Source organism: Erithacus rubecula (assembly GCF_903797595.1).
Source record: "Erithacus rubecula genome assembly, chromosome: 11".
NCBI classification, from domain to species: domain Eukaryota; kingdom Metazoa; phylum Chordata; class Aves; order Passeriformes; family Muscicapidae; genus Erithacus; species Erithacus rubecula.
In genome coordinates this window covers 21,988,157-22,011,965 of record NC_136663.1, presented here as the reverse complement: position 1 = coordinate 22,011,965, position 23,809 = coordinate 21,988,157, and the positions used below count along the sequence as shown (strand labels likewise).

Sequence of the window (23,809 nt, the reverse complement as noted above, 5' to 3'; positions counted from 1 at the left end):
TGCTTCCCTGGCTCAGCTCCCTACTGCCTATCTAATGGAGACAATAAGTCATGCTCTTGGGGCTTGTGTATGCTAGGATTAAAAAAAAAAAAAAAAATTAAAAAATAAATGACTTGGGTTGCTTTTCTACCTTTGTGGAAGTTCTGAGAGTTTAGTGCTGTACAGGGGTGATGCAGCCTAGTGGAAGTGTATGCCTGGCTTACACAGGATCCAGGATTAACAGAAATCAGAACTATTTCTCACAATTCTTCAACAAGCATGGGTAGTGATGGAAATCTAGCCCGAGCTGCAGGGCATGTGGGCCAGCACTGAGAGCATTAAGGCTGCTAAGAGGAGTGACCAGTTCCCTCAATAGCTTCCCCTGGAGCCATCAGATCACACAGCTTGAATGCTGCCTGCTTTGCTGATTGACTGCACATTTGGAAGCTGCCAGAAAACAGCTTTTCCTTGAAGCATTTCCATCCTTATTTTCTGGTGCAAACTTACCTCTAAATTGCAATCAGCTGTGTGATGATGTGCAGCTGCCCCTGTGCCCACGGGGGTCTCTCTGAACATCACCTGCCTGGGGGCTCTTGGGTCTCAGTTCAGTTCTCTGGTTCATTCTTATCTGAGTGGAAATGTGTAGGTAGGTTTGGGGTTTGCTGTTTCTGTGTTATGTAGGTTATTGACACTTTAATCTTTGTGGGCAGGCCAAGAAAACAAAATGCTGGTTTATTGAGAGGACTATGGGGACTCACAGGCTCTTTTTTATGCTCATATAACTGAATTTCTTGGCCTGTGCTTTTTATTTATAATAGTAATCACACAGTTTCTTTTTCATATTATTTTATTCTGCCTTTGCAATGCCCTAGTCCTGTAACAGTGCTGGTTTATTCATACTCCCAAGTGTCTTGGGAGTGCTGCCACAAGCTGCAGTGTTTGAGGGCAGTTTTAGAAGGAGGCTGAATCCCTTTTAATAAGAAGGAACAAATTATCACAAAAGAAGCTCTGTAAGATGTTTATTGTCTGTTATAGTTTTGTGACTGCAATGAGGGGACTGTATGGGGCTTTGGAGAGCTGAAATTATAAGTCTGATGTTTTCTGACATGGCTGCCTTGGGATGTGTGGCTTCAGTTGTGACAAGTCACACTGTGTTAAGTCAAGATCAGGTCAGCCCACAAGGTGATGTAATGCTGCAATACTGAGGAAACAACTTAATGGGGCAGAGCAGAGAGGAATTCTTGATTATTCAAGGGCTGATTTCTGACACCACTCTATCATTCAGATCAATGTACAGAGAGGAACATAATGGAAATATAAGGTTACTCTGAGGGCTGGTAATTGGGACAGGGAAAAATGAAAAAAAAAACCCCAAGAAACTACCTATAAACTAAAAAAACAGAACAAAAAACCAAAAAAATTTCAAAAACATTTAAAATGCTAGCTCCAAATAATTCTATATATAGTGGATTTTTTTTTTTTTTTGCTTAGGTCCAGTAAGGTGCTCTGCTTCCTTAAATGGGAACAGCATGTGTAAATTCCCAGTAAACTCAAAGCTTGACCCAGCTGTCCCTAATAATGAGATGCTGCAGTAACAAGCTGAGCAGCTTCAGATCTTGGGCCTTAAAGTCTTAATACAGCACCCCCATGCTGGCCACCCCAAGGGGAAGAGCCAAAACATAGCTGTGGATGAATCTATATTCTTCAGCTTGTCCATAGGCTGTGCCCTTCACTTGGTGCTGGGTTTCAGGCTATAGCCTGGGGTCCTCTTGCTTGTTTTTAATGCAGGAGAAGCTCCCTAACTGCAGCAGAGACAATGCCCCAAACCACTGACATATGGAATGCTGCAATGCCAATGGGCTCTGCTTGGGAATTATTTTTGTTCTGAACTGCCTGTCTGTTGCCATCCAGTGCTTTCCTGTTTTGACAAAAAACTTAAAACCTGCCTCTTAAGCTTCTAGAGTGCACAGCAATAGGAGCACAGACATGGCTTCTGCATGCATTTGTTTGAGCACAGTTTGTGCACTGTCAAATTAGAAAGATTCCTAAAAGGCCCATCAGGGGGCTATACCCAGAGGGGGTATCGTGCAGAAAAAGCTCTTTTATTTTGACAGAGAAATGAGAAGCAGTGAAAAATAGATCTTTAGCTCATTGCCCTGAATATGACTTCTGGAAATTTGATTTTACCCCATCCAAAAGAAGAGAAAATGAAGTTTTGTTGTATGGTACCACGGTTATGAGCACTGTGGGTAACTCAGACTTTAAGAGGGAAATGAACACATTTTGACAGAGGGATTTAATGAAAAAAATCTCCCCCTGACATGCACCTGACAAGGCATGGATATACAGCAGAGACTCAGCCTCTGCCAGGGACTGAACTGCTGTGCATAAGAGCATAGAAGCAACCTCTGGAACCTCTGGCAGAAATACAGGAGAGAGGATCTTCACTTTGGTCTGCCCCCTCATTTCTCATCCTCTCCCTTCTAGGTTGTGCAAAGCTTACCCATGTGTTACTGACACTGCTGAAAATTAATCTTCTCCTCAGTTAGGGTTGTACAGACCTGGCTTCCATGCTATAGGAATCAGATGATTCCTGTACCCAAAATTTGCTCTGATTCTTGTTAATTCCCAGGAATAATAAGAATGAAGCTGGTGGTTGTAACAGCCTTAGGCCAAGGTACTGCTTTCTAATCTTAAACAGAACAATAGAGCTTTCTATCACTTTTCATGTAAATAACCTAGATTTTACCCTTGACATTTTCAGAGCTGTGGTCCTTAGTAAGCTTGATTTTCACTTCACCAGAAGAGTGTGTTCCCACTGGGTCTTTGCTGTGACTTTTCTAGAAAAACAGGCACTGCTCAGGTTAATTTGAACAGGATTCATGCTATCCCTGAAGAGATGATGACTTGTGCCAAAGTATTGGTGGTGTTCTCTTTGTTTTAGGAAAGTTAAGTCCAGGAATAAAAAGCCAAACTGGGCAGGTTTGTCAAAGGCAAAAGGAAGGGGCAGTAGTGATAGAGATGAAAACTGGTTGTGCCTATAGGACCAGTGATTAATGACCAGCTGATCTCCCAGTCACTGATGTTTTCTGTGTGTGGCAGCCATGGGAGAGAAAAGAGAGAAAAGGAAAAAGGAATAAAAGCATACCTGCAGCATGCATTAATTATTACATTCTGTATAAGAGGCTGTGAGCTATTTGTATGTATCTCTGGTTTCCCCTTTAAACCAGCAAAAGTTATTAATTCAATGAGATCTGGCAGTGGTATAGAGTTTTCAAAGTTTCATTAAGTTCTATAAGTTTTATAAATCAATCAGTCAGGTAGAAGGCAGTCTGAGAATTCTTACTTGTACTTCTAGCAGATGAGAAGAATGTTGTTATGCACATTTTGTGTTGTTGGGGACTGGTACCAATAGATATCTGAAAAGAAAAGCTTGATTTTCATGTTAAATAGTAGAAGAGGACCTATTGGTCCCAAAGCTGCAGGGATAGTTCTGTAGCTGAGGGGATGACTCCTTGCAGTGACATTCTTCCTCCTCCCTTCCACTAGAAAAAGTGAATAGGAAAGAGTGAAACTGTGAATGGAGGTGTGTGTGGTTATATGTGAAGTATGAATCCAGTACTTACTTATCCACTTGTGTTCTTATCACCTTGCAGCTCTCCTTGCCTTTTCATTGTTTTCTAACATTTCCAGCCATGACTATCCATGTGTGTCCACTAACATGCTGCTTACTGACACGGGCCGGCACCAGAGGTGGGAAGAGATGCTCTGGGATCAATGCTGTATTTCGTCCTATGGGGCATCTAAACTTTATATTTGTTGCCTTTGTTTTCCCTGTCCTGTTGCAGGCTGGAATAAGTCCTTCCATCACATCTGCTGTTGCCTTTGACATCCTGCCCCTGAAGCTGCATCCCTTTTCCCAGAGCACTCCGACAGGCCTGGACTGCGTGGGCTGGAAGCGGCGCATCTCTGCTCCCGGTGTGTACCTCTGTCCTGGCTGGGAGGGGGTGAGGAGAGAGCTAACCTCTGCTTTACTAGTGTGCAAACTGTCTGATAGCATTCCAACCTGTTTATGATTATTGCTGCATCCGTGTCTGAGCAGAAACCTGTTTTACAGTTGAATCTTTCATGTGCTTTTCATATTCGGGTTTGTTTTCTCCCTGAGTGGATAAACAGGGTGCTGTTTAAAGGCACAGTCAGCTTTTTAGTGGAGATCACTTGTAGCAATGATAGAGTGCTTGATGTAGAAACATTGTGCTGTCTTGTGAGAATTGTCTCACCAACAGTGATGTCACCTATATCACACTCTTGGATTAGATTTCTGCAGATGAAATAGTCTCTGCCTTGTGTTTGCTGGAGAGCACTACAGTGGGTATGGTGAGGTTCCTCTCAGGTTGCTAATTAGGCACCAAAGCAACTAAATGAGCCTCTAGAGACAGAAGTTTCCTGTACTTTAAATCCCCTTAAAGAACAAGTATGCTGTGTTTTCATGAGGAATGAGCATGAAGTATCATATCTCCTTCACTTCTGATGACTGACACTTTCTCAGAATTAAAATGTAAATTGCACAGATTATTAAGCTGAGAGATATATCTTTGCCAGGTTTTTAAATTCTCCATCTGACAGTGCTTGCCCAAGCACTACAGATGTCTCTATCACAGCACTTTGGGCTGGAGTAAGTAAAACAGAATGCAGAGGAGTTGTTTGGCAGTTAGGAACCTAGCCAGGAAAAGCCAGCCACAGTTGGGTGCCAAACTGCTATTTCTGCCTCAGAAGGTCTCTGTACCATCGATTAAACCCGGCTGGAGTTACCTAATTAAGGGACAATAACATTGTGCTAATTACATCAGAGTTGAATGGTCATAGTATTTTGTCAAGCAAAACTGGTTTGCTTTGTGCAGCACATGCACAGAGTCACGAGGCTTGATCTGAAAATAAGAAAACTATTTATTATTGTGATGTTGAGAGCCTTGCCTTTGCTCTCTCACCACTGAGGGCTTTGATCACTTGCTGTCACAAGCATCTGGTGCTGCCCCAATGCCTAGGACCAGCTCCCTGACTGAATTAAAAAAGCTGCAGCTTTGCTCCTTGGAAATCCCAGATGGAAACCCATCATTGTCAAGTTGTCTGGGCATCTATGACATTAGCTGAAGTCCCTGAGCACTGCTGTCATAGAAGTACACTCTGAGTCACAGCTGAGACAAATTTCATGGTAGTTCCCAACTGGGACGTGAGGGAGTTAAAAAATATGTATGAATTTCTGAGGGTGAATAGGGGAAGTAAATGTATGCAGACTGACCAGCTGGCAGTGGTGTAGGTGTTTATATTCTGTGTAGAAATGGGGCCTGCAATCTGAATCATCTGTGATTCACACAATATTCCTGAGATAGGTACAAGTGAATTTCATACCATGACTTAACCCTAGACCTCAAGAATTTCTGAGTAAGTGTATCAAAACAAGTGAAATAGAGCAGAATCGTTTTTCCACCACCAAAACTATGTTCCTGGGAAAGGAAACTGATGGAGAGAGGAAGCAGAGGTTCTTCTATCACAGCCATGTATCTTAGCTGCTGCTTGTGGGCTTCATTTGAAGCATTTTGGGGGAGAAAAATGTGGGCACATGTCTTGCCTTTGGCAGGATGTGGATGAGAAGAAAACTGCAAGTTACTGAAGTGGTGCTCTGAGCTGATGGATCAGTTTTAAGATTGGCTAGGTCCTTGAGGCAACACTAGTGCAGCAGAATGCCCTCCTTGATTCCTGCACAGCTTTGTTGTGATACCTGTTGTTCTTGACAGAGCTGTAGGGCATATAAAACAAATATAAATAGATGGTCAATTCATTTAATCTAATTTAAAGATTTCTAACTCCAAAGATGCAGCTTCTTGTATTAATAATCCCAGTCTATGCTTTAAAAGACACTGGATATAAAAGTACAATGCAATATGCAGAGCTACTATATACTCCATGTTGAAAGCACGGGTAGATAAAGTCTGCACCCAGCCACGTTGTGCAGGGAATGCTGCAGAGACCGTGAGCAATGGAGCATGGAGTTCTGCAAGTGTGACATGATGGCTGTGATGGTCCCGGCCAAAAGGTGCCATACACAGCTCTCAGGCTCTGTCGTGACTCTGACACAAGGCTGGGGACAAGAGCTGAGGACAGACTGGCTGTCCTAGGTCAGGCTGTGTGTTTTCTGCTGGAACAGCACGAGTGCAGAGAAGTTTCATTTTAATGCTGTAGCTGCTGTCTCGTCGCGCTCCTCTCCGCAGTGGCAGCCCCGCTCTGGCTGCCTTTATACCCTGCGGGCAGGACTGGGGCAGGAGCTCGGCATGGCTCCCAGCTGTCCGGGCTGTCGCCTGTCCCTCACCTTGCGCAGCCGGGCGGCACCGGCAGGTGGCTCTGAGCGCTGGGGAATGCGGGGCTGTCCCGGTGCTCTGTCCCGGTGCCCTGTCCCCTGTGCCCTGTCCCCGGTGCCCTGTCCCCCGTGCTCTGCCTCAGGTGCCCTGTCCCCGTTGCTCTCTCCCTGTGCTTTCTCCCTGTGCCCTGTCCCCGGTGCCCTGTCCCCTGTTCCCTGTACCCTGTCCCTGTGCCCTGTCCCCAGTGCACTTTCTCAGCTGCACCATGTAAGTCAGCAGGTAGCACTGGTGAATATCAAGTGTGTTTCCCCTGTAGTTCACAGGATATTCTGATTTGGAAGGGACCCAAAAAGATCATCAAGTCCATCTCCTGCCCCTCCCCAGGAGCTGCACCATGTGTGTGAGGGCCTTTTCCTAATGCTTCTTGGACTCTGGCTGCATGGTGCTGGGACCACTGCCCTGGTGCCCAGCCATCCTTTGAGTGAAAAAACTTTTCCTAAACCTCCCAACACAACTTCATGCCATTTCCCCAGGTCCTGTCACCAGAGAGAAGAGATTGTTGTCTGTCCCTCTGCTTCCCCTCACAAGAAAATCTGATTGCAATGAGGTCCCTCCTTTCTCTCCTCCTTTCTGGTTGTTTGGGTACTCTCATGTCTTCATTTGTACCGTTCAGTGTGTTCCTTACTGCCAGCTTGGGGAGCAAACCACTTCCTAAAGTAGATATGGGAATGCTTTTCTGCTTCTCAGCAGCCTCTGAAGACCTTTTGACACAGGTATTGCACCAGGAATGGGGTGGGAGGGAAGAGCCTGATATCCACTGGAGTGAGCAGTAGCAGGATAACAAGGTTTTAGGTTAGAGCAGTCGACCAGCATGTTTGTCTTTTAGACTATGAGACCTATCTTCTCCTTCCCCATCTCTCCTGAGTCTGGGATTTGTTAATTTATAAACTGAAACTGCCTAAAATTAGGGATGTTGCTGAGAAGCTGTTTGGACAGTGGCTGCAGCTGTCAGAACGTAGCTGCAACAAGGCTGAAGCAGGACAGTTCTGGGTGTGAGAGCTATCAGCCCTTGGGCCTAGAGCAAAAGGAGCATTCTGGGGAGATTCTGAGCTTTTCCATAGAGACTTTCCAGCAGGAGGCAGTCACAAGGTGACACAGAGACAGACACAGGTAATTGTCTGACAAATGGAGTTTCTTGACATCCCTGCTCTCAGTGCTATCCAGGCCTCTCAGGCAGAGACACTTCTATTCTTGTGCCAGCTTGTTACCCTTTCCCAGATGTTTCCCTCATGCTGGCTCTCAGAGACTGAAACTTTAGGATGGAGATAGGGACAGGGACAGACACATGACCATAAACCTCCAGGGTTTGTCATATCCTCATAGAGGGAGATACCTGTAACCTGTGTAATGCAAGATAAGTTTGTAGCTGTGCTAGAACAAACTTCATACCTGTATTATCTGAAATCATTATCTATATGTAGACCAATTTTTTTGGCAACTTTCCATGTGTCTAGTCAGATTAGAACAGCCATAGAACTTTGAATTTTCTGCTATCAGATGTCTATACCACAGAGCTGTGGTTGGTTGTGCCAAGCAGAGAGTCATGAATTCCCTGTGACTGATGTGTGCTGATGAGGAACATACTGGTGGCCTTGGAAATCTTGCAACAAGAATAGGGGAGCCAAGTTCTCAAGGGCTGAATCTTTTGTGGATAGTCTGAAAAACAGTGACCACTCAGTGATACTGAGTTATCCTCTGGCCTCCCTGGTGTAGTGGAAAGTATTTCTCTGAGGCAAAGGGACTGTTTGTTTACTCAGTATCATGTGGACAACTTTCATCTTCTTTTCCCAGCTATAGATGTGCTTTTAAACTCACACTTGGCAACAGTTAATGTGAAGATGTTTGACAGCCACTGGAGAAATCTGTTCAAGAGGCAAAATATTAGCTCAATAACAGGACATCATTATGTCTTATAAATATTTAGAAGTCCTGTAGTTCAGCAAAATAGCCAGCTGAGTAATTTATTCCATTTTTGTCATTTTAGCTCTTGAAAGGACACAGAAGAAAGTGGTATGCAAGTTCTCAGAAGTGTATCATGGTATCTGTAGCACGAAATGTTCATTCCATCCCCATTAACTAGAGAAGTATAATTGAATTTAAGTGGCTAAAACAATCACATTGCCTGCTGTATACTTTTCACTTTTTCTCCTAATCACAGAAAGATTAGACCCACTGTGTCAATCTTGGTTCTCCTCAACCACAGCCACAATCATTTGCCCTCTCTGAGGTCTCTGATAACATGTGCTCACTCAACAGTTTTCATCCAGTCTTAAAAGCAGGGCCTGGTGGTGGCTGAGTTCCTGAAAATTTGACCTTAGCAAGTTGAGTGGGATTGTACGTATTAGCTACAGAGGTGAAAGATTTAGCATACCAATAAAAGCTTTCTGTGGGGTAAAGAGAGAAGAAGGTCCCAGAAAATCCTGAATGATTCAGATAGTCACTGTTCAAAGCTACGAGATTGAAAGGGAATCCAACAGAGGCTAAAAAATCCATCAGATATTTTTGATCAGGTTGTCCAAGGCTAACTTGGCTACCTTTACCAGGCTGTGCAGTGAGATCCTTAATCTTTAGTTGGAGTCAGTTACTGCTACATCAATTTTAGATAACTTCTCTCTTTAATGTCACAGAAGAGAATCTCTGTGTAGATTTTACCAGAAAAGAAAAATTGTAGTCAGGGGGAACCCCTCTATGATGGGTGGCAGTCTTGAACTCTGACACAAATTTTGCTCTCTGCAACTTGGCTTTGTAGTATTTTTCTTCTTCCCATTCTATTAGAAAATTCCTCTCCAGTGCATACATACAATAGACACACATATGTAAGGATAATTAGGACTGAATTGTAGCCTCTCCTTAGCACCTTTCCTGTCTGAAGAGCTGCACTGACTTTGCTTTGTTTTGTTCTCCACATCCACAACAGTTACATTCATGTTTGTTGTCAGTGTTTAATTTACCTTCCCTGCATTATTGTGATCAAGAAAAGTTTCTCTCCTGTTGTACTTGAATGCAGGCAGTTCTGGAAGAACCAGATCAATAAGAGTGGCTCTACAGAAGTCAAATCAAAAACACATTTCCATTTCTCTGTTAGAAAGGATCAGATATTTTGGTCTAAGTAGCTAAATTCAGAAGATAATTGAAGGAATTATTTTGTTACAGATTGCTAGAAATGTCAGTTTTGTTACTGCTGCAGAGACCTTTCTTTGAAAGAATAGCTGAAATATTTAAGGACTCGAAAGGTGGTTCAGCATTATTAGGTGCTTTGTGATATTCTCCAGTGATGGAGTGTGACATTTTTTCTTTTTAGGAAATACTCAGTAAACCAGAAGTCTTACTGAACTGAAAAAAACCTCTGCTACTGCATGGATAGTGAGGCAAACTCAAAGGGGTCTCTGCTGAAACAAGCTGTGATGGCCTTATTTACTTTGCAAAGATCTACCTTACACACAAATTGGAAAATAATTGTTTTCATTCTTGTGTGAAATTGGGCTCCTGGGTTGGGATTTGGCTGTCTGGAGCTGTTCAGTCTCTATGTGACAGGAACAGTGTGGGGTTTTCCTTTGTGGCCCACACGTGGGTGGCTGTCCCTCTCCCAGATGTGCTGTGGGGAACTCTTTTGCTTTGGTCCAGCCCCTGCTTGCAGTCTCACCTGGCTAAACTTTCACCTGGCCTGGGTAATCCCACACTGAATCAAGCTAGTTCTGCTCTCACACTCTTTTCTGCTGCACAGGGCACAGACCCTGTGGCTACCCTTAAATTATTTTGATAGTTTGACAAATCTGCCATCTGTAAAGTCTTTGAGCAGAGGGGCAGTCCAGAAATGTCCTTTATTGTAAAATTTCTGTGGTGCCTGAAAGCTGTTGTTAAAGTGCACAGGTATTTCTGCATTCTCAGGAAACAGGTATTCTTTCAGGATCCTTCTTATAGGGACAGAGAGAATCTCCTGTTAGGTAATAAGAATATAAAACTTTCTAGTAAATAGTAGTGAGTGATGCTGTTTCAGTTGGGACTGAGGTCTCTTACAAAGATTACACATGGAAATAGGGATCATACCAGGTCTGCAGTCTGGGAGTGGATGCTAAATGATTTTTCAAAACTCCCAGCTGCAATCTCCCCAAATCTCAATCTGTGCTTTTCTGGCTTTCATTTCATTTTGAATTCTTCTTCTGAGTACTTACAAAAATAGTTTTTTAATAACAGCAGCCACAGCCAGTTCTAAATATGATTAGTTTATATGTTAAATCCTTTCTGAGTTCTCAGGGGAAGCACACAACACAAGGTCTCTCTCACTTGGGCATTTTTAAAATGCATTAAATTCTACTATTTATTTTTAATCTGACGGTTCTGCTATATTAGCAGCAGAGATCTCCGTCTCACCCCTTGCTTCCTTAATGTCTTGAAATCGGCTTTAATAAAAATCATCTGCTGAAAGCTGCCACAGAGGGAGCCTCCTTAGCGGACCCCTATGATGTCAGGATGCACCGAGGCGAGCGGGGAGGCTGCTCGGGATCCAGCCCAGAGCTCGGGCGGCGCTGCCGGGTGCTGCTGCCCCGGGAGAGCTCCGGAGAGGCTGCTCGGGATCCAGATCAGAGCTGGGGAGAGCCTGTCCGGGATCCAGATCAGAGCTGGGGAGAGCCTGTCCGGGATCCAGATCAGAGCTGGGGAGAGCCTGTCCGGGATCCAGATCAGAGCGCTGCCCGGGATCCAGATCAGAGCGCTGCCCGGGTCCCAGCCCGGAGCTCCGCAGACGCTGCCCGGGTCCCAGCCCGGACCCCTGCCCGGGTCCCAGCCCTGAGCGCGGCCCCAGCCCCGCCGCAGCCCCGCCGAGCCCGCGGCTCCCCCGCTCCGCCGGCCGCATGCGGACCCAGCAGTGCCCCAGCGAGTCCAGCGGGGCTCACAGCGCCGAGAACTGCAGCAGTAGCAGCGGCAGCTCCGGGCTCTCCCCGGGCTCCGACTCCGACTCCAGCGGGGTGGTGTGTGGTGGTGGTGGCATGAGAGGTGTCCTGTCCAGGTACTGGAGCTTGGAGAGTCTTCACTCTGCCACAGGTAAGGGGCTCTTCTTTCCCTTTTCTATTTATTTTTCTTCTAAACTTCTCTATGATATTGCATTGACCTTGAGAACCCAAACCAAACCTTTTGCAAAAAATAAGAGATCACATTTCTTAATAATATAGTCTTGAGAAATAACCAAAACGTTCAGTGTTTGCTAGCTATACCCTCTGCAGGCTTAAACCTGAACCAAAACATCACAGACCCTTATAGACTTCTTAAGTCAGGAGGGAAGAAATAGGTTTTTAATGATTTTGGAAACAGCATGCAGGCTTCTACCTGATTAAAGCTGTCCTTGCCTATTTGAACATTTCCCATTTCAGCTCCATCACATAGAGCTGAACACTAGAGTTGTTATTTCTCTGTGTGAATTCCACTGTAGAGAGCATCACTGGCCCTAGGAAATGCCCAGGTGAGTGCTGTGCTGCAGATGAGGGCTAGGTAAGGTTGCACTGCTGTGGACTGAAGGAGGGAAAGGCAGTTCCCTGAGCCTGCTGCTCAAGTTCAGTTTTTGCTTTCCCATCCATTATTTATTGTTTTTCTGAACCAGAGATTTTGGTGGCATTTTTGGTATCCTGGATCTGTTCTGGCTCAGCCTGTCTGGATCTGGCATTCTGGTTTTTAGTTACTGATGTGCCTGTTCAGGGTTTTAATGTTTGAATTGCAAGCATAGTAAAGAAGCTTTCTCATTCCCAACTGATTCTAGCAAAGGAGCCTGGCAATGATGTAAATGGCCAATGACTGCTGAGCTGTTCAGCTGTTGCTGTTTAGAGAGATTTTTAATAGAGCTGCAGTAAATTAGTTCCTCTCTTAGACAAATTCAGACAAGTGCCTTCAAGGCCACCAGTGACTGCCATTTCCTTAGTAAAAATACCCAGTGCTACCAGCTAGAATCAAGGCTTGGGAAGAATTCAGAGTGCAGTTCTGTGTAATCTGCTTTAGTCATGTGTACTTTTAATTATTGAAAGGTTTTATCATTCCATCTGCTACTGTAGATTTGGAGCTGTTTAATAAAATCTCCATTGCTGCTCTGGAGTCTCTGCTGAAGAGTGAGTAACTGCACAATCACACAGGAAAGGGCCACAGCAGGGTGGCCAGTCTCCCTGACTTTCCACCCTGAACACCTACAGTACATGCTGAGAGTCCAGGAACAGGAAAAGCTGAGGGTGATATCAAGCCATTGCTGCTCTGTTTAGGGGAAAGACCTGGGCTGCAAGGACAAGATGATTCTTAGGAGATCTGCTGGCTATTTTCTCTTATATCTGGGGTTGCAAATTAACCCCAGAATGCTCTGACATTGGTATGAAGTAAGTCTGGCACAGGGTCTATTTGCAAACTCCTGCTCAGAGTTGTGTGTGGGGTTGCAGCAGTGGCTCCATCCCCTCTGTGTACAGGGTTTGCTGTCAGCTGCCCTCCCTAGAAGCATTCTTGGGCTTAATCAGGTCACTTGAAACAAATGGTATGCAATGACATAAAAGAAGTAAGACTGATAGCAAAATCAGGCTCTGAAGTAAAGTCTGTTTTTCCAAGTGCTCTTTCATTTCCACAATAGTCTTGCTCCCAAGGCTGTGAAGCATGGTGTCATTTTGTGGATGCTGCATGCATTTAGCAGGATATACAAAGATGAAGAGAAATTGAGTAGAAAATGGTATGGAGACAGACTGAAGACAGGGAAAAACCAAATTAAGTTCCATAATTACAGTATTGGTAAATAAATACAATAATAAGAGCAGATCACAGCATTTCAGACTCCCTGCTGCCTCAAAATACTGTGGTAGATGTCTTCTCATGTGCAAAAGGTTTCTGAGCAGTTTGTCTCTAAGTGATAACAAAATTGAGGTCAGAATACTTTGAGAGAAATGGCTCACTAGGAGGAATTTATTTTGTTTTGATTCTTCTCTGTCAGAATTCTTCTTTGGCTTAAACTTAGGAAGTTGTGATAGAACTGCTCCTCTCCATTGACATCAATTGCCTGAGGAGTGAGGAGGATTAAAGCTTGAGCTAAATAGCATTTTTGAATGGTAAAATTTAATACACTGCTTAAACCAACCAAAAAAACCCAAACAGAAAACCCAAGAAAAAATCCCCAGCAGGAGCAGTAGCAGCTGGCAATCCATGAGAGAAGTTGTAACTAAAATGTGTGGCAATCTCCTCAGAGGAGCAGGGAGACTCCAGCATCTTTCCGTGTGATACACCAAGAAGTTATGTGGGGGTAAAAGAGTACAGACTGTGTAGAAAACACTTTGCAGTGCCCAAAGTTGCTTTTAAAAAGCTCTGAGGGGTGAGCCAGTCTCTATGTTTGAAAGGGATTCTGCATTTCCTTAAGGCTGGATAGGTGGACTCAGCAGAGAGGGTTTTGCTTTTTTCCCCTGTGTGTACATCACCTTTTCTATAGGGATCTTCATACTGAGTCTGTTGCTGTCTAAACTTCAGGAAAGATTAGAAATAAACCAGATTTAAATGAGTAAAAAGTAGAGGTGAAAAGAAGGTGGGAGGTATGATTGGAATGCATCCATTGGAGTTTTTCTTTCAGATAATTTAGATTCCAAGGAAGTGAAAAGACAGAGATGTAAGTGTGTTTATGTATGCATATGTTTGACAAGGTGTGATTTCAGAAATACAAACTGACATCCCCCGTGTGGAAAAGAGAGTTTTCTGAGGTTCAGAGGAGTAAAAACTATCTTTGGTTTGTTATCTTCCTCTGCAGTCAGTAATGAACTACTATTCCTTTTGGTTTGGGGTTGACCTTGTTGTAATACATTGATCAAGAGGGGAAATTAACGTGACAGTTGAAAGAGAAAAGACCTGTTGTTATAGCATAAGCTTCTGTGCAAATGCCACTTAAAATACAAGTGTGCAAAAAAAAACCCCAAAACAAACCCAAATATGATTCAGGCTAGTAGAAAGTGAAAAAAAAATCTACTGTTTTTTAGTATCAGTGACATTTCTGGTCTAAATGTCAGTAAACACTACCTTACATGAAAAGGCCCTTCTCCCTGCAGCTAAATATAAACATGAAAATAGGGAATGCTTTACTCTTCTACCAGGCTCTCCATCTGAGGATGCCAGAGGACTTTGCAAGCATCAATTACCCTCATAGAGGGCCCAAAAGGCCTTCAAAGTGTGATGTAGGATAGATAAAAAGGTATAACTTGATACTTGGACAGTATCCTTGCTATTTTTAAATACTTAGGAGCAGTGTCCAAGTGTTTGGCCAGTAAAAAAAGGACTGGGAGCTGGGGTGGCTCAGCAATTCTGCACATCAGGCTGTAGGTATCTCAGCTGGCCAAAGCCCCACGAGGCAGGCAAATTAAAAGTCAGTTGTGACAGTGCTCCAGCAAGTGATTCAGTGGCACTCTGGGCTCTCTAACCCTGGTTTCCTAGGCAGGACTTTGTACCCCAGGGCTGCCTGTATCCCATTCATCACTGTTGTATAGCTCCACTGAAAAGTTTTTCCTTTAGATGTTTCCAGATTCAAGCCTGTGAGCAGCTCTCTGTGCCTTTCCAGCTCCTTTGTTGCAGGTCCAATCCCAACCTCATTAATACTTCTGTTTGTTCTTTTTCTTGTCCAAGTTGGGAAGGACTGGAAGAGCAAAGAAAGGTAGGGACAAAGGAGGAATCACAACCTGGAGGACTAGTGGTTGCCATAGTTTCCCTGGGATCCTCAGTGTATTTGTGCATATGTAGCAATTTAATTGTACAGGCTCGCCTCTGCACAGATTTGTGGCTCCTAATATGCAGATATGCTCATCTACTGCCCTTGGGAACATGGCCTTTAAACAAACAAGAAAACATGAAGCATGGGTGTGGAGTTTTTTCTTCTTCATTCAGAGTTTAAAAAGAAAATTGTGGGTTTTTTAGGAAGGTTTTTTCCAAGTCATTCATTTCATTGTTGTGGCTGATGAGAGAGCCAGTAATAGAGCTGTGGTGAATGCTTTGCATCTTTCTTGTTTGGCAAGAGATTTTTTCTTTCGAGCCTTTTTTTTTTTTTTCCCCTTTTTCTTCTTTCCCTAGCCCTGTATTTTTGGTACTGATGTCTTCAGCTGTGTTCATGGACTGCAGTGCATAATTCCACTGACCTTTCTCTAAGGTCACTCAGTCAGAAGGAGTTAGAGGTCACACAAGGGGAGATTGATTTAAGGTTCAAATTGCTTCAGAACACATCCAAAGGAGAGCAGGGAGGAAAAGAAGTGAGTGCCTCAGAGCATCCAGGGCAGCATCTCGAGGTTGTGTTTCACCCTTACCTTGGCAGATCATGAGCTAGGTATATTTCAGCTGGATTCATGCTTGCTCTCTAACATGTCCTGTGTGTTCCCTCATATATTCAGTGTCACCTGCCAGAATAACTTCCACTCATCTTCTGAATAAGTAATCAGTGTATTTAGGAACAAACAAACAATAATCCATGCGAAATTAACTTTGATTTTTCTTTCTGTGTAGATTAATTTGTAATGGTGACTGGTATGGTTGAGTTAAACCCAGGGGCGATCCTGAGCTTTTGAGGAAGAGTTATAAGATGAACTTGGTTGAGCTAGTGAGCTGCCCTTAAGTAAATATTTCTTAGTTGAAAATACATCTTCCAAATAGTGTTGAGTGTTACTGAGCTGTGACTTGGCATCACATCCAAATAGTGAGGGCATCTATATGAATAAGTGGTTGAGTTCATTCCAGTAAAGGGAATCTCAGTTGATGTGTGTAAACTCGGCTACCTAACACATTTAGTACACTTACAGAAATGTTTTATTCAGTGAAAAGTATCCTCTAGCATCATGCTTTTCCATTAAATGGAATAAAAATAGTAGGAAGTCTAATCATGTTTCTCTACCTCTGTTTGCAGCAGAACCAGATTTTGTAAGTTCAGCTACTTTGGAGTTCTAATTACATGTTAATGTATTGGGGGTGGCTCTAGTTGACTTTCCCTTGAGATTTTTTGGTGTTGTTTCAAAAGGAGCAAATGCTTCTTCTCATGTCCCTGTGAGGCACAGATTAGCACCTGTGCCTATCAGAAATAAACATTCTCCATCTTTGCTGATGCTGTGTTTACAGCAGGGAAAGATAAATCTTTGGAACACTGCCTGTGATAGCTCCCCAGCTGTCACAGGTACACCATCATCATCCTTTTCCTTCTTTGCCTTCAAAACAACTCCCATGAAGAACATTTAGATTGTGATCACTATTCCCTTTGCTGAGGAATATGACAACTCCCAAGGCTGTATTTTCTCAAAGATTGTTACATTTAGAGTAGCCTTTCAGACCAACACTTCTCTGGGATATATCCAAACTTCAATTGCTGCTATTTTGCTGCATGGAAGTGAAACAGCTTTAAGCCACCTGATTTCAATATTGCCAGCATCACAGCTCTTGCAGCAGGAAATTGCTGTTATGGTTCAGGAGAGTGAAAAAAAAGGAGAAATGAGGTGGTACCATGAAGCTTACCTGGCCCTTCCTTTCTTCTCTACTTTTGCAAGCAAAGGCTGGCAATAACTTGAATGTAGCTTTCCATTTGCATTATCCAAGTCTAGTTCACATAGATAAAGCAGCAAAAATAGTTTAGAACATGTGCTGGCAAATAGTGCTTATGCCCAGTAGTCACAAAGAATGTGTGTACTTGGCTGCCTACACATGATGCTGCTTGGCAGTTAGTTAACTTATACAATGTAGGGAACAATCCTACCTGTCCTTCACCATTGGGATGTAGCCTTTAACTTAATAAATTTGTCTGCAACTAAACTTCTTCTCTACTAAGGTCTTGTTCTCCAATTCTTCTGAATCATGAGAAGTGTCTTTGAAGGATTAGAGAAACGTAGCCCTCTTCTGAGTGGCAATAATTATCTTTGGAGGCTTCTAATTTAATTAGAATCCTGTCTCATCTCAAAATCCTTTTGTGGCCTGATGTTTGTTAAACCAACTAACTAGTACAGTGATTTGCTTAAAAGTGCCAGGGATGAGCTGAGTGTGCTGGACTGCACAGGGTATTGGTCTGAGCAGGCCCAAAGTCTGAAGATGAGCTGTCTTCTTGGTTACTGAATGCCTTCAGTGGCTGTGCCAGTCTAAAAAGCTGCTCCTAAAAGTGGTGTGTCTGCACATGAAAGAGACAGCAGCTCAGGTGTGAGCTGATAGGAACATGGTTTGCACCTGGTTAACTGTCTTGGATTACATGGTGTGAACATCCAAGTGTTGGCAGCTCTTACTACAAATATCCCTTGGGGTGTGTTTGCCTAAACAGGTAGAGAGCTTTGCTGCTGTAATTCTCAATCCCTGAAAATCAAGGAGATTCACTGGACTATGATGTTGGCTCAGAAGAGCTCAAATAAACATTTTTCCTTTTTTTTTTTTTTTTTTTTTTTTTTTTTTTTTTTTTTTTTTTTTTCTTTTTGCCATGGAGTACAGAGTAATTGCTTTTCTGGAGTAATTGAGCCATTTCCAAGTTGTGCTGTATCCCAGGGAGTGCTTATGGATGCTCTAATGCATCACCCCACGTGCAGCTGATTCCTGCATTCTGTGGCCTCCAGCAGAATGAAGGCTGGCAAGTGATTGTAGAATAGGAGGGAAATCAAGTGCTAAAGGCAGCTGAGTATGCAATTGTTCTGAATATCCTCCTTGTTCTTACTGTGTTGAATTGTCTTTTTACCTCATGTTTGAGTGGAAGTACATATATATATATATATGCACAGTTATAAATATATAAACACACACAAGGTTATTTATTAGTTAAGCTTAGACCATTCCTCAGTGAAGTTTCTCCCTCCAGAACAAGTACTCCTAGTGTGGGCTTTTTTTTTTTTTTTTTTTTTTCTGTACCAGTGGATTAAGTTTCTTTAAGAACCCTTCTTAAAGGATCTGATAAATGCCCAAATAATAATTTGAAATCCATCTCAAGTGTACTGTTAAGGTGTATGGTACCACCCTCTTGTTTTGGAAGGCAAATTGCACATAAATATTCATAAAATAACTTGAAAAAACAAGTTTTTGTGTCAGGAGCATGAGGTAAATGCAGAACTTTGATTATATTTTTATATTCTGTAAAATTAAAAATAAAATCATTATAATGGCATTGGAATTTTTCATGCTGAGAATAAAGGAAAATAAGACTAATGATGTTTTCAAAACAGCTGGCAGAGATTTTATTTCTATGGAGTGAGATTGCAGGAGTTTCCCTTTTAGCTAATGGAAATAGTTTCCATGAGGTAGTTTTGAATTAGGCTCTTTTTTTCAAATTGAAGGGTCCCCAAAAACATAGAATAAAGGCAATGAATTAGGAGATTCAGTGTAACCCAAAATGACTGGTTTGGTGGGTAGGATTAAGATACTCTGCTCTCCCTTGGCCAATGGAATCTTTCCAGGCCAGGTGTGGAAACTCTCAGCTCTTTATGAACCAAGATCTCTACTCAGATGTACATACAAAAGGACAAACTTGGCTTTTGGACACTGCAGTTCATGGAGTGCCCTCAGAGGCACAGGAGAACCCCAAGCACCCCTGGGCACCTGCTGGCCATGGCTCCCTGCTCTTGGAGCTGTCATTATCTCACTGCTTGCAGGCATCTTCACAAACGTCAAGGCACATACAGGCTCCAGGGGGAGAGGCTGTCTACAGCATTACTGATCCTGAACAAAGCCAACCTGAACTGTTTGGGAGCTAAAGGCTCAGCTGCAGCAGGGAGGTCAGTGAGAATCAGTCTCACCTGCTGAACAGAGCACCCCAAGGGCTGCTGGAGCTGCTCCTGGGCTGTGACCCCTCGTGGCTCTCAGGGCAGTGGCCACACTCTGAGACACAGCACAGCTCTGGGGAATCACACTAGCCAGCAGCCCTGTCTGCTCAAGTGGCCAGCTCAGAGTTTGTCCCAAAAACACATGTGTGCAGTTCAGATGTGAGCTGGGTCCCAGCTGTGCAGTGTCTGCAGCTGGGAGATGACAGCAGGGTGCTGCAGGCAGGTGTGGGACCCCAGTGAGGCACTGGGCTGTTCCCAGCCTACAGCAGGAAAACTGCTCCTGTGGCTCTGTGCTGTGGCTGTGTTAGAATTGTCTCAGTTTCTGACAATACAGAATGACCTGGATAAGAGAATATCAGTCTGATGCTGGAGCTGTTTGAAGCACTGGGTTGGCTCAGCTCCTGCTGACTCTCTGAGCCCTCTCCCTGAGCAGAGCTGTGTGTCAGCTTGAGGTCACTGATGGTACATCCTGCTCAGGGCAAAAACCTACTCTGCATGCCTGAAAGAAGCTTTGACAATAAACCTTTTAAGAGAGTTTATTATGAAAACACAGCGTTACTAATACCCTGAAAACAGTGGATTTGGATCAATTCAAAATGTGGCATTCTTATCAGCCTTAAAAGCCTGAATAAATTAAAAATATGCAGAACCCATCTGTACTGAGACTTGTTGATTGGATCTGTCATTTCTCTTTGGAGAGCACAAAATAATTCAATTTGGGCTATTTTTGGTCCCAATTCTGAGCTTCACCACAATCTCTATGCTGTCATAAATCTAGGGCCTGGCAGTCCTACTTCATGTTGTCTTATTGCATAGGCTGAATTCTGGTGGGTGGGTCAAGTTTTCTTTTGTGAATCTACAGTCACATTTGGCATAATGATCACCTGTTGGTATAATGATCATGCTGCTTTTTCTGGCTCACTTGAGACCACACACTGCATAGCTTGACCCTCAAATGCCACTTGACCATCATCTTTGAGCCACTGGAGGAAAACTCCAAAGTAATTGTATGTAGGACAGCTCATGAATTTTTTAGGCAGCCACTTGTGATTGTCTAATCCAGATAACTCCTCTGATCTGGGGAACTTAGCTTTCAGAAGGAAAAAAAAACCTTCCAAGGCTAAGACAAAGAAAAGTCACAGTGTTTCAAGCCTGCAACTTGACCCTTGAACAGAATTATTTAAAAATACACTGAATTAATTATGGCCAGGTCATTAGTCTTGACTCATCTGAATCATTCTTGATGTCTCTGAAATCACAAATGTAGATGAGTGTGTGCACTGCTGTGTCAAAGCCCTGTAAGGCTGCTTGGCCAAATACAGGGGTATGTTCTGAATAAAGGTGGGACCTGTACCCTGATAGTCTGTCTTTCTCACAGGTGCTACCTTTCCTCCTTTCAGTTTTCTTTTTTGAAAAAAGGCATCTTGATTGCAAAGACTTTTCCAGTTGTAATAAAAAGCAGAGGATTATTTATGATTTTTTGGGAATATAGGGAAGAGGATTTTTTGGCAAATGTGAGGAAGAGGATAACCATTCTGCTCACTTGTCAGAGGACCAGGCACCCATTCTTCTGCCTTACATTTCTCCTGAGCTGTTCATTGACTTGCAGTGGCCCCAGTGCTTGTGCTTTGCAGCTGACTGTGACCCAATTCCTTTATCATACTAAGCAAAGAAGGGGCAGTTCAGCAGTTCCTGAGTGCTCAGAGGAAGGTGAGTCTGAGCTAGGTGCAAACTGGAAGCAGATTAGAGCAGGACTAACTTTTTGCACTTACTTCCCAACCTTGTGACAAATGTTTTTAATGGCACCTTTGCTGGAGCATTGATCCTTTTCCTGCTCTGACCAGGCATCAGGGAGGATGGAAGTTTGCCCCTGCATGACTCTGAATTGCATGATTGACACTGATTTTCTTTAATCATGCTCTAGTTTCCAGAGTCTGGAGAGCTCAAGCATCCTCTGCCGTGGGCTACTCCTGAAAATTTTACCTGCTGTAGAAATTTCTAGTTTTGCTTGAGGACTTAGCAGGTCTTCCTGCCAGCCTGAGGCTCAGAATGCTTTAGGCACCCCTGGAGACTGTCTAGTCCTGCTCCAATGCTCCACTAGGGTCACCTGCATGAGCAGTCAATTTGAATATCTCTAGGAATGAAGACTCTGCAACCTCTTTCAGGCTATGGCTGCCCTGTGTGTAAAAAAGTTTATATTTGAATAGAATGTACTGTAGTTTGGTTTATATCTATTTCTTTTTGTTCTTTTATTGGCCACCAGATCAGAGTCTAACTATGTCTTCTACACCTCCCTCATGAGGTGCATAGACACATTATTGAGATCTCCCTGAGCCTTCTCTTCCCCAGGCTGAAGAGTCCAAGCTCTCTCTGTGTATATCAGGTGTTCCACTGCCTCAAGCACACCTGGCCTTTAGCTGGACCCACTCCAGGACATCCATATGTTCCTTGCAGTCTCACTTGCACTGCAGTCCTGGCTGAGTTTAATGTGCTGTGTTTTCTGGACCCCTAACCACCTTAATGATCATCTGGTATCACATCTGAAGCTTTATCTGCCAAGTGCTTTCTTTGGCAAGGCAGGAAGGGAAATTAAATTTTATGAAAACGCAAAGGAGAAGCAATTTCTTCCTGCCTTAGTCTTGAGGGCCAGGGTTTGGATGATTACAGGATTCACAATTTGCTTCCTATAGATCAGCTGAGCACATAGCTGGAGAGGAAGCTTTGAGAAGCCAGGACAGGTCAGAGTTGCTCCATTGCAGCAGATATTGTAGCTGATGGTTCATTGGTGACACATGCCTGTACAGACAGTGTTTCTGTAATAAAATCTCTGAAATAGCCTTTAATTCTTTTAGGGCATGAATTGCACGGTGTGGGATATTTTGTTTGTTTGTGGTGAGGTTTGGGGCCTCTTGCTGCATGTTTCTGCACTTGCAAAACTTGCCAGTGGGATGAGGGGTGTGAGCATCTGATGAGTGCTGCTTTTGTTTTCCTGAGAGTAATGTCAGATACCAGCTGGATCATGACCTCAGGCATATGCCAGGCCAGACTTTGGTCCACATGTGGGAGGGATCTCGTTGTACAAATAGCTCATGCAAAGGTGGAGGCTTGTCTGAAGGATCCTTAGAAAGCATTGAGGCTGTGTGCTCTTTCATCAAGCCTTGCATGTGGTTTCTGCACTGTGCACAGGCTCATTCAGTCCCCCTATTTATAACACTCCATGAGTAACAAGTCATAGCACAGAAGGGACCTGCCATATTGGGCACAACAGCCCACAGTTTTGTGCTGCAATACTCTAATTATTAATCCCAGGAGTCTGTGTGAGAGGCCAGTATGCTTGTTAGAATGAGCCCTTGTGAATAAATTCCCTGGATAACCCCACTTAAATACAACATCCCTTGGTTGTGAATATCTTTCCCTATTGCTCAGCCTGTTGTGCTCAATGGGTTTTGATCTAACAGTTTTCTTGGACAATTTAAAACATTGCCATTAAAACAGGGCTTTCTCCTGGAAACACTGATCTCAACTACTTTCTTCTTGACAAAGCACCTGAGGTAGCAAGACTTTGGGAGTTCCTTGACACAGACTCTGGAAGCAGATAGGAATGCTGTGAGGAAAGGGGTTTTGGCAGCCACTAACTCTGTGTACTCTCTGAGGCAGGCAGGCAGGCACATTACCTACATTCCTGCTCTGTTTTCCTCTCCTGTAAAACCTAAATACAAGGGGGTTGTGTGGGTTGCTAAGTGCTGTCTGTAAGATAATCAAAAGGCAAACAGAGTTGGGCCATAGACCAAAACATTGCTTCAAGTACCTTACAAGGGCCACAGAGAGAGTTTGAACTCTGCTGCAGGTTGGAATTTCCTGCTCCCTACATAGCTCTGATTCAGGATCTCAGAGCCCTGTGCTGGAAGTGTTTTAGTGGGTCTTTCACTAATTCACTATTTTAAATGGATAAATGTTAAAATCCTGGGCAGTTGACACACTGTGTGGTTCTATATCATCATTGTGCTGGTATGATGTTACAGTGAGCAAGAAGAGCAAAGTGTTTTGTCTTATAACACAGAATGTGTTCCAGGCCAGTTCTGGGCAGCCTGACCTAACTGGTGTCATCCCTGCCTATGGCAGGAGGTTGGAGCTGGGCGAGCTTTTTGAGGTTCTTTCCATCCCAACCCATTCTGTGATGATTCTGTGGTAAGGCAGCAGCTGACAGAAGGATCCCAGGTCATGTTCTGCACAGTGATGGGGTTTCTGCAGTGAATGGTGTTGTTTGCAGTGCTCTACAGGAGCCCTTCCTGCTGTGTGAGCCTCACCGAGCTAGCAGAAAAATGCTGATGAATCCTTCTGAAGTGACTTAAGAAGTTGTGCTTCTTTGTTTATGGCAGTCATCTACTTTTAAAGCAGAGCTGGTGAAATAAAATGAGCATATGAACCTCACCTCTTTAAAAACAAGGGTAGGAAATAAAATTTGAACCTTTCTTCATCAGCAGTTAATGATGAGGAACAGCTCAGCTGTTTGCCTTGGAGTTGGAGAAGGGTGAAGTTAGGCATTTGATACCCTGCCTTCTGCAGCAGGAGAGAGCACAGGGGCAGAAAGGAGATGGAGAGAGCACTGCTATCCCAAAGGACCCCTGATAATTCTTCTCTGAGTGTTTGCCCACAGCTATC

At 43.6% G+C, this 23,809-nt stretch overlaps 1 protein-coding gene across 4 annotated transcripts in view; it reads left to right on the top strand.

Annotated features, from left to right (window-relative positions):
* The window catches only part of ARHGEF4 (Rho guanine nucleotide exchange factor 4), a 206,861-nt gene that overhangs the window by 88,516 nt on the left and 94,536 nt on the right, over nt 1–23,809 (top strand). For 2 of the 4 annotated variants that reach the window (XM_079315544.1, XM_079315543.1), the window contains one exon: nt 3,828–3,957. In XM_079315544.1, coding sequence (XP_079171670.1) covers nt 3,828–3,957 — 130 coding nt within the window. Of the gene's footprint in view, nt 1–3,827; nt 3,958–10,891; nt 10,959–11,132; nt 11,436–23,809 lie in introns of those variants that run through there. The other 2 variants (XM_079315545.1, XM_079315546.1) reach the window with 2 other exon arrangements.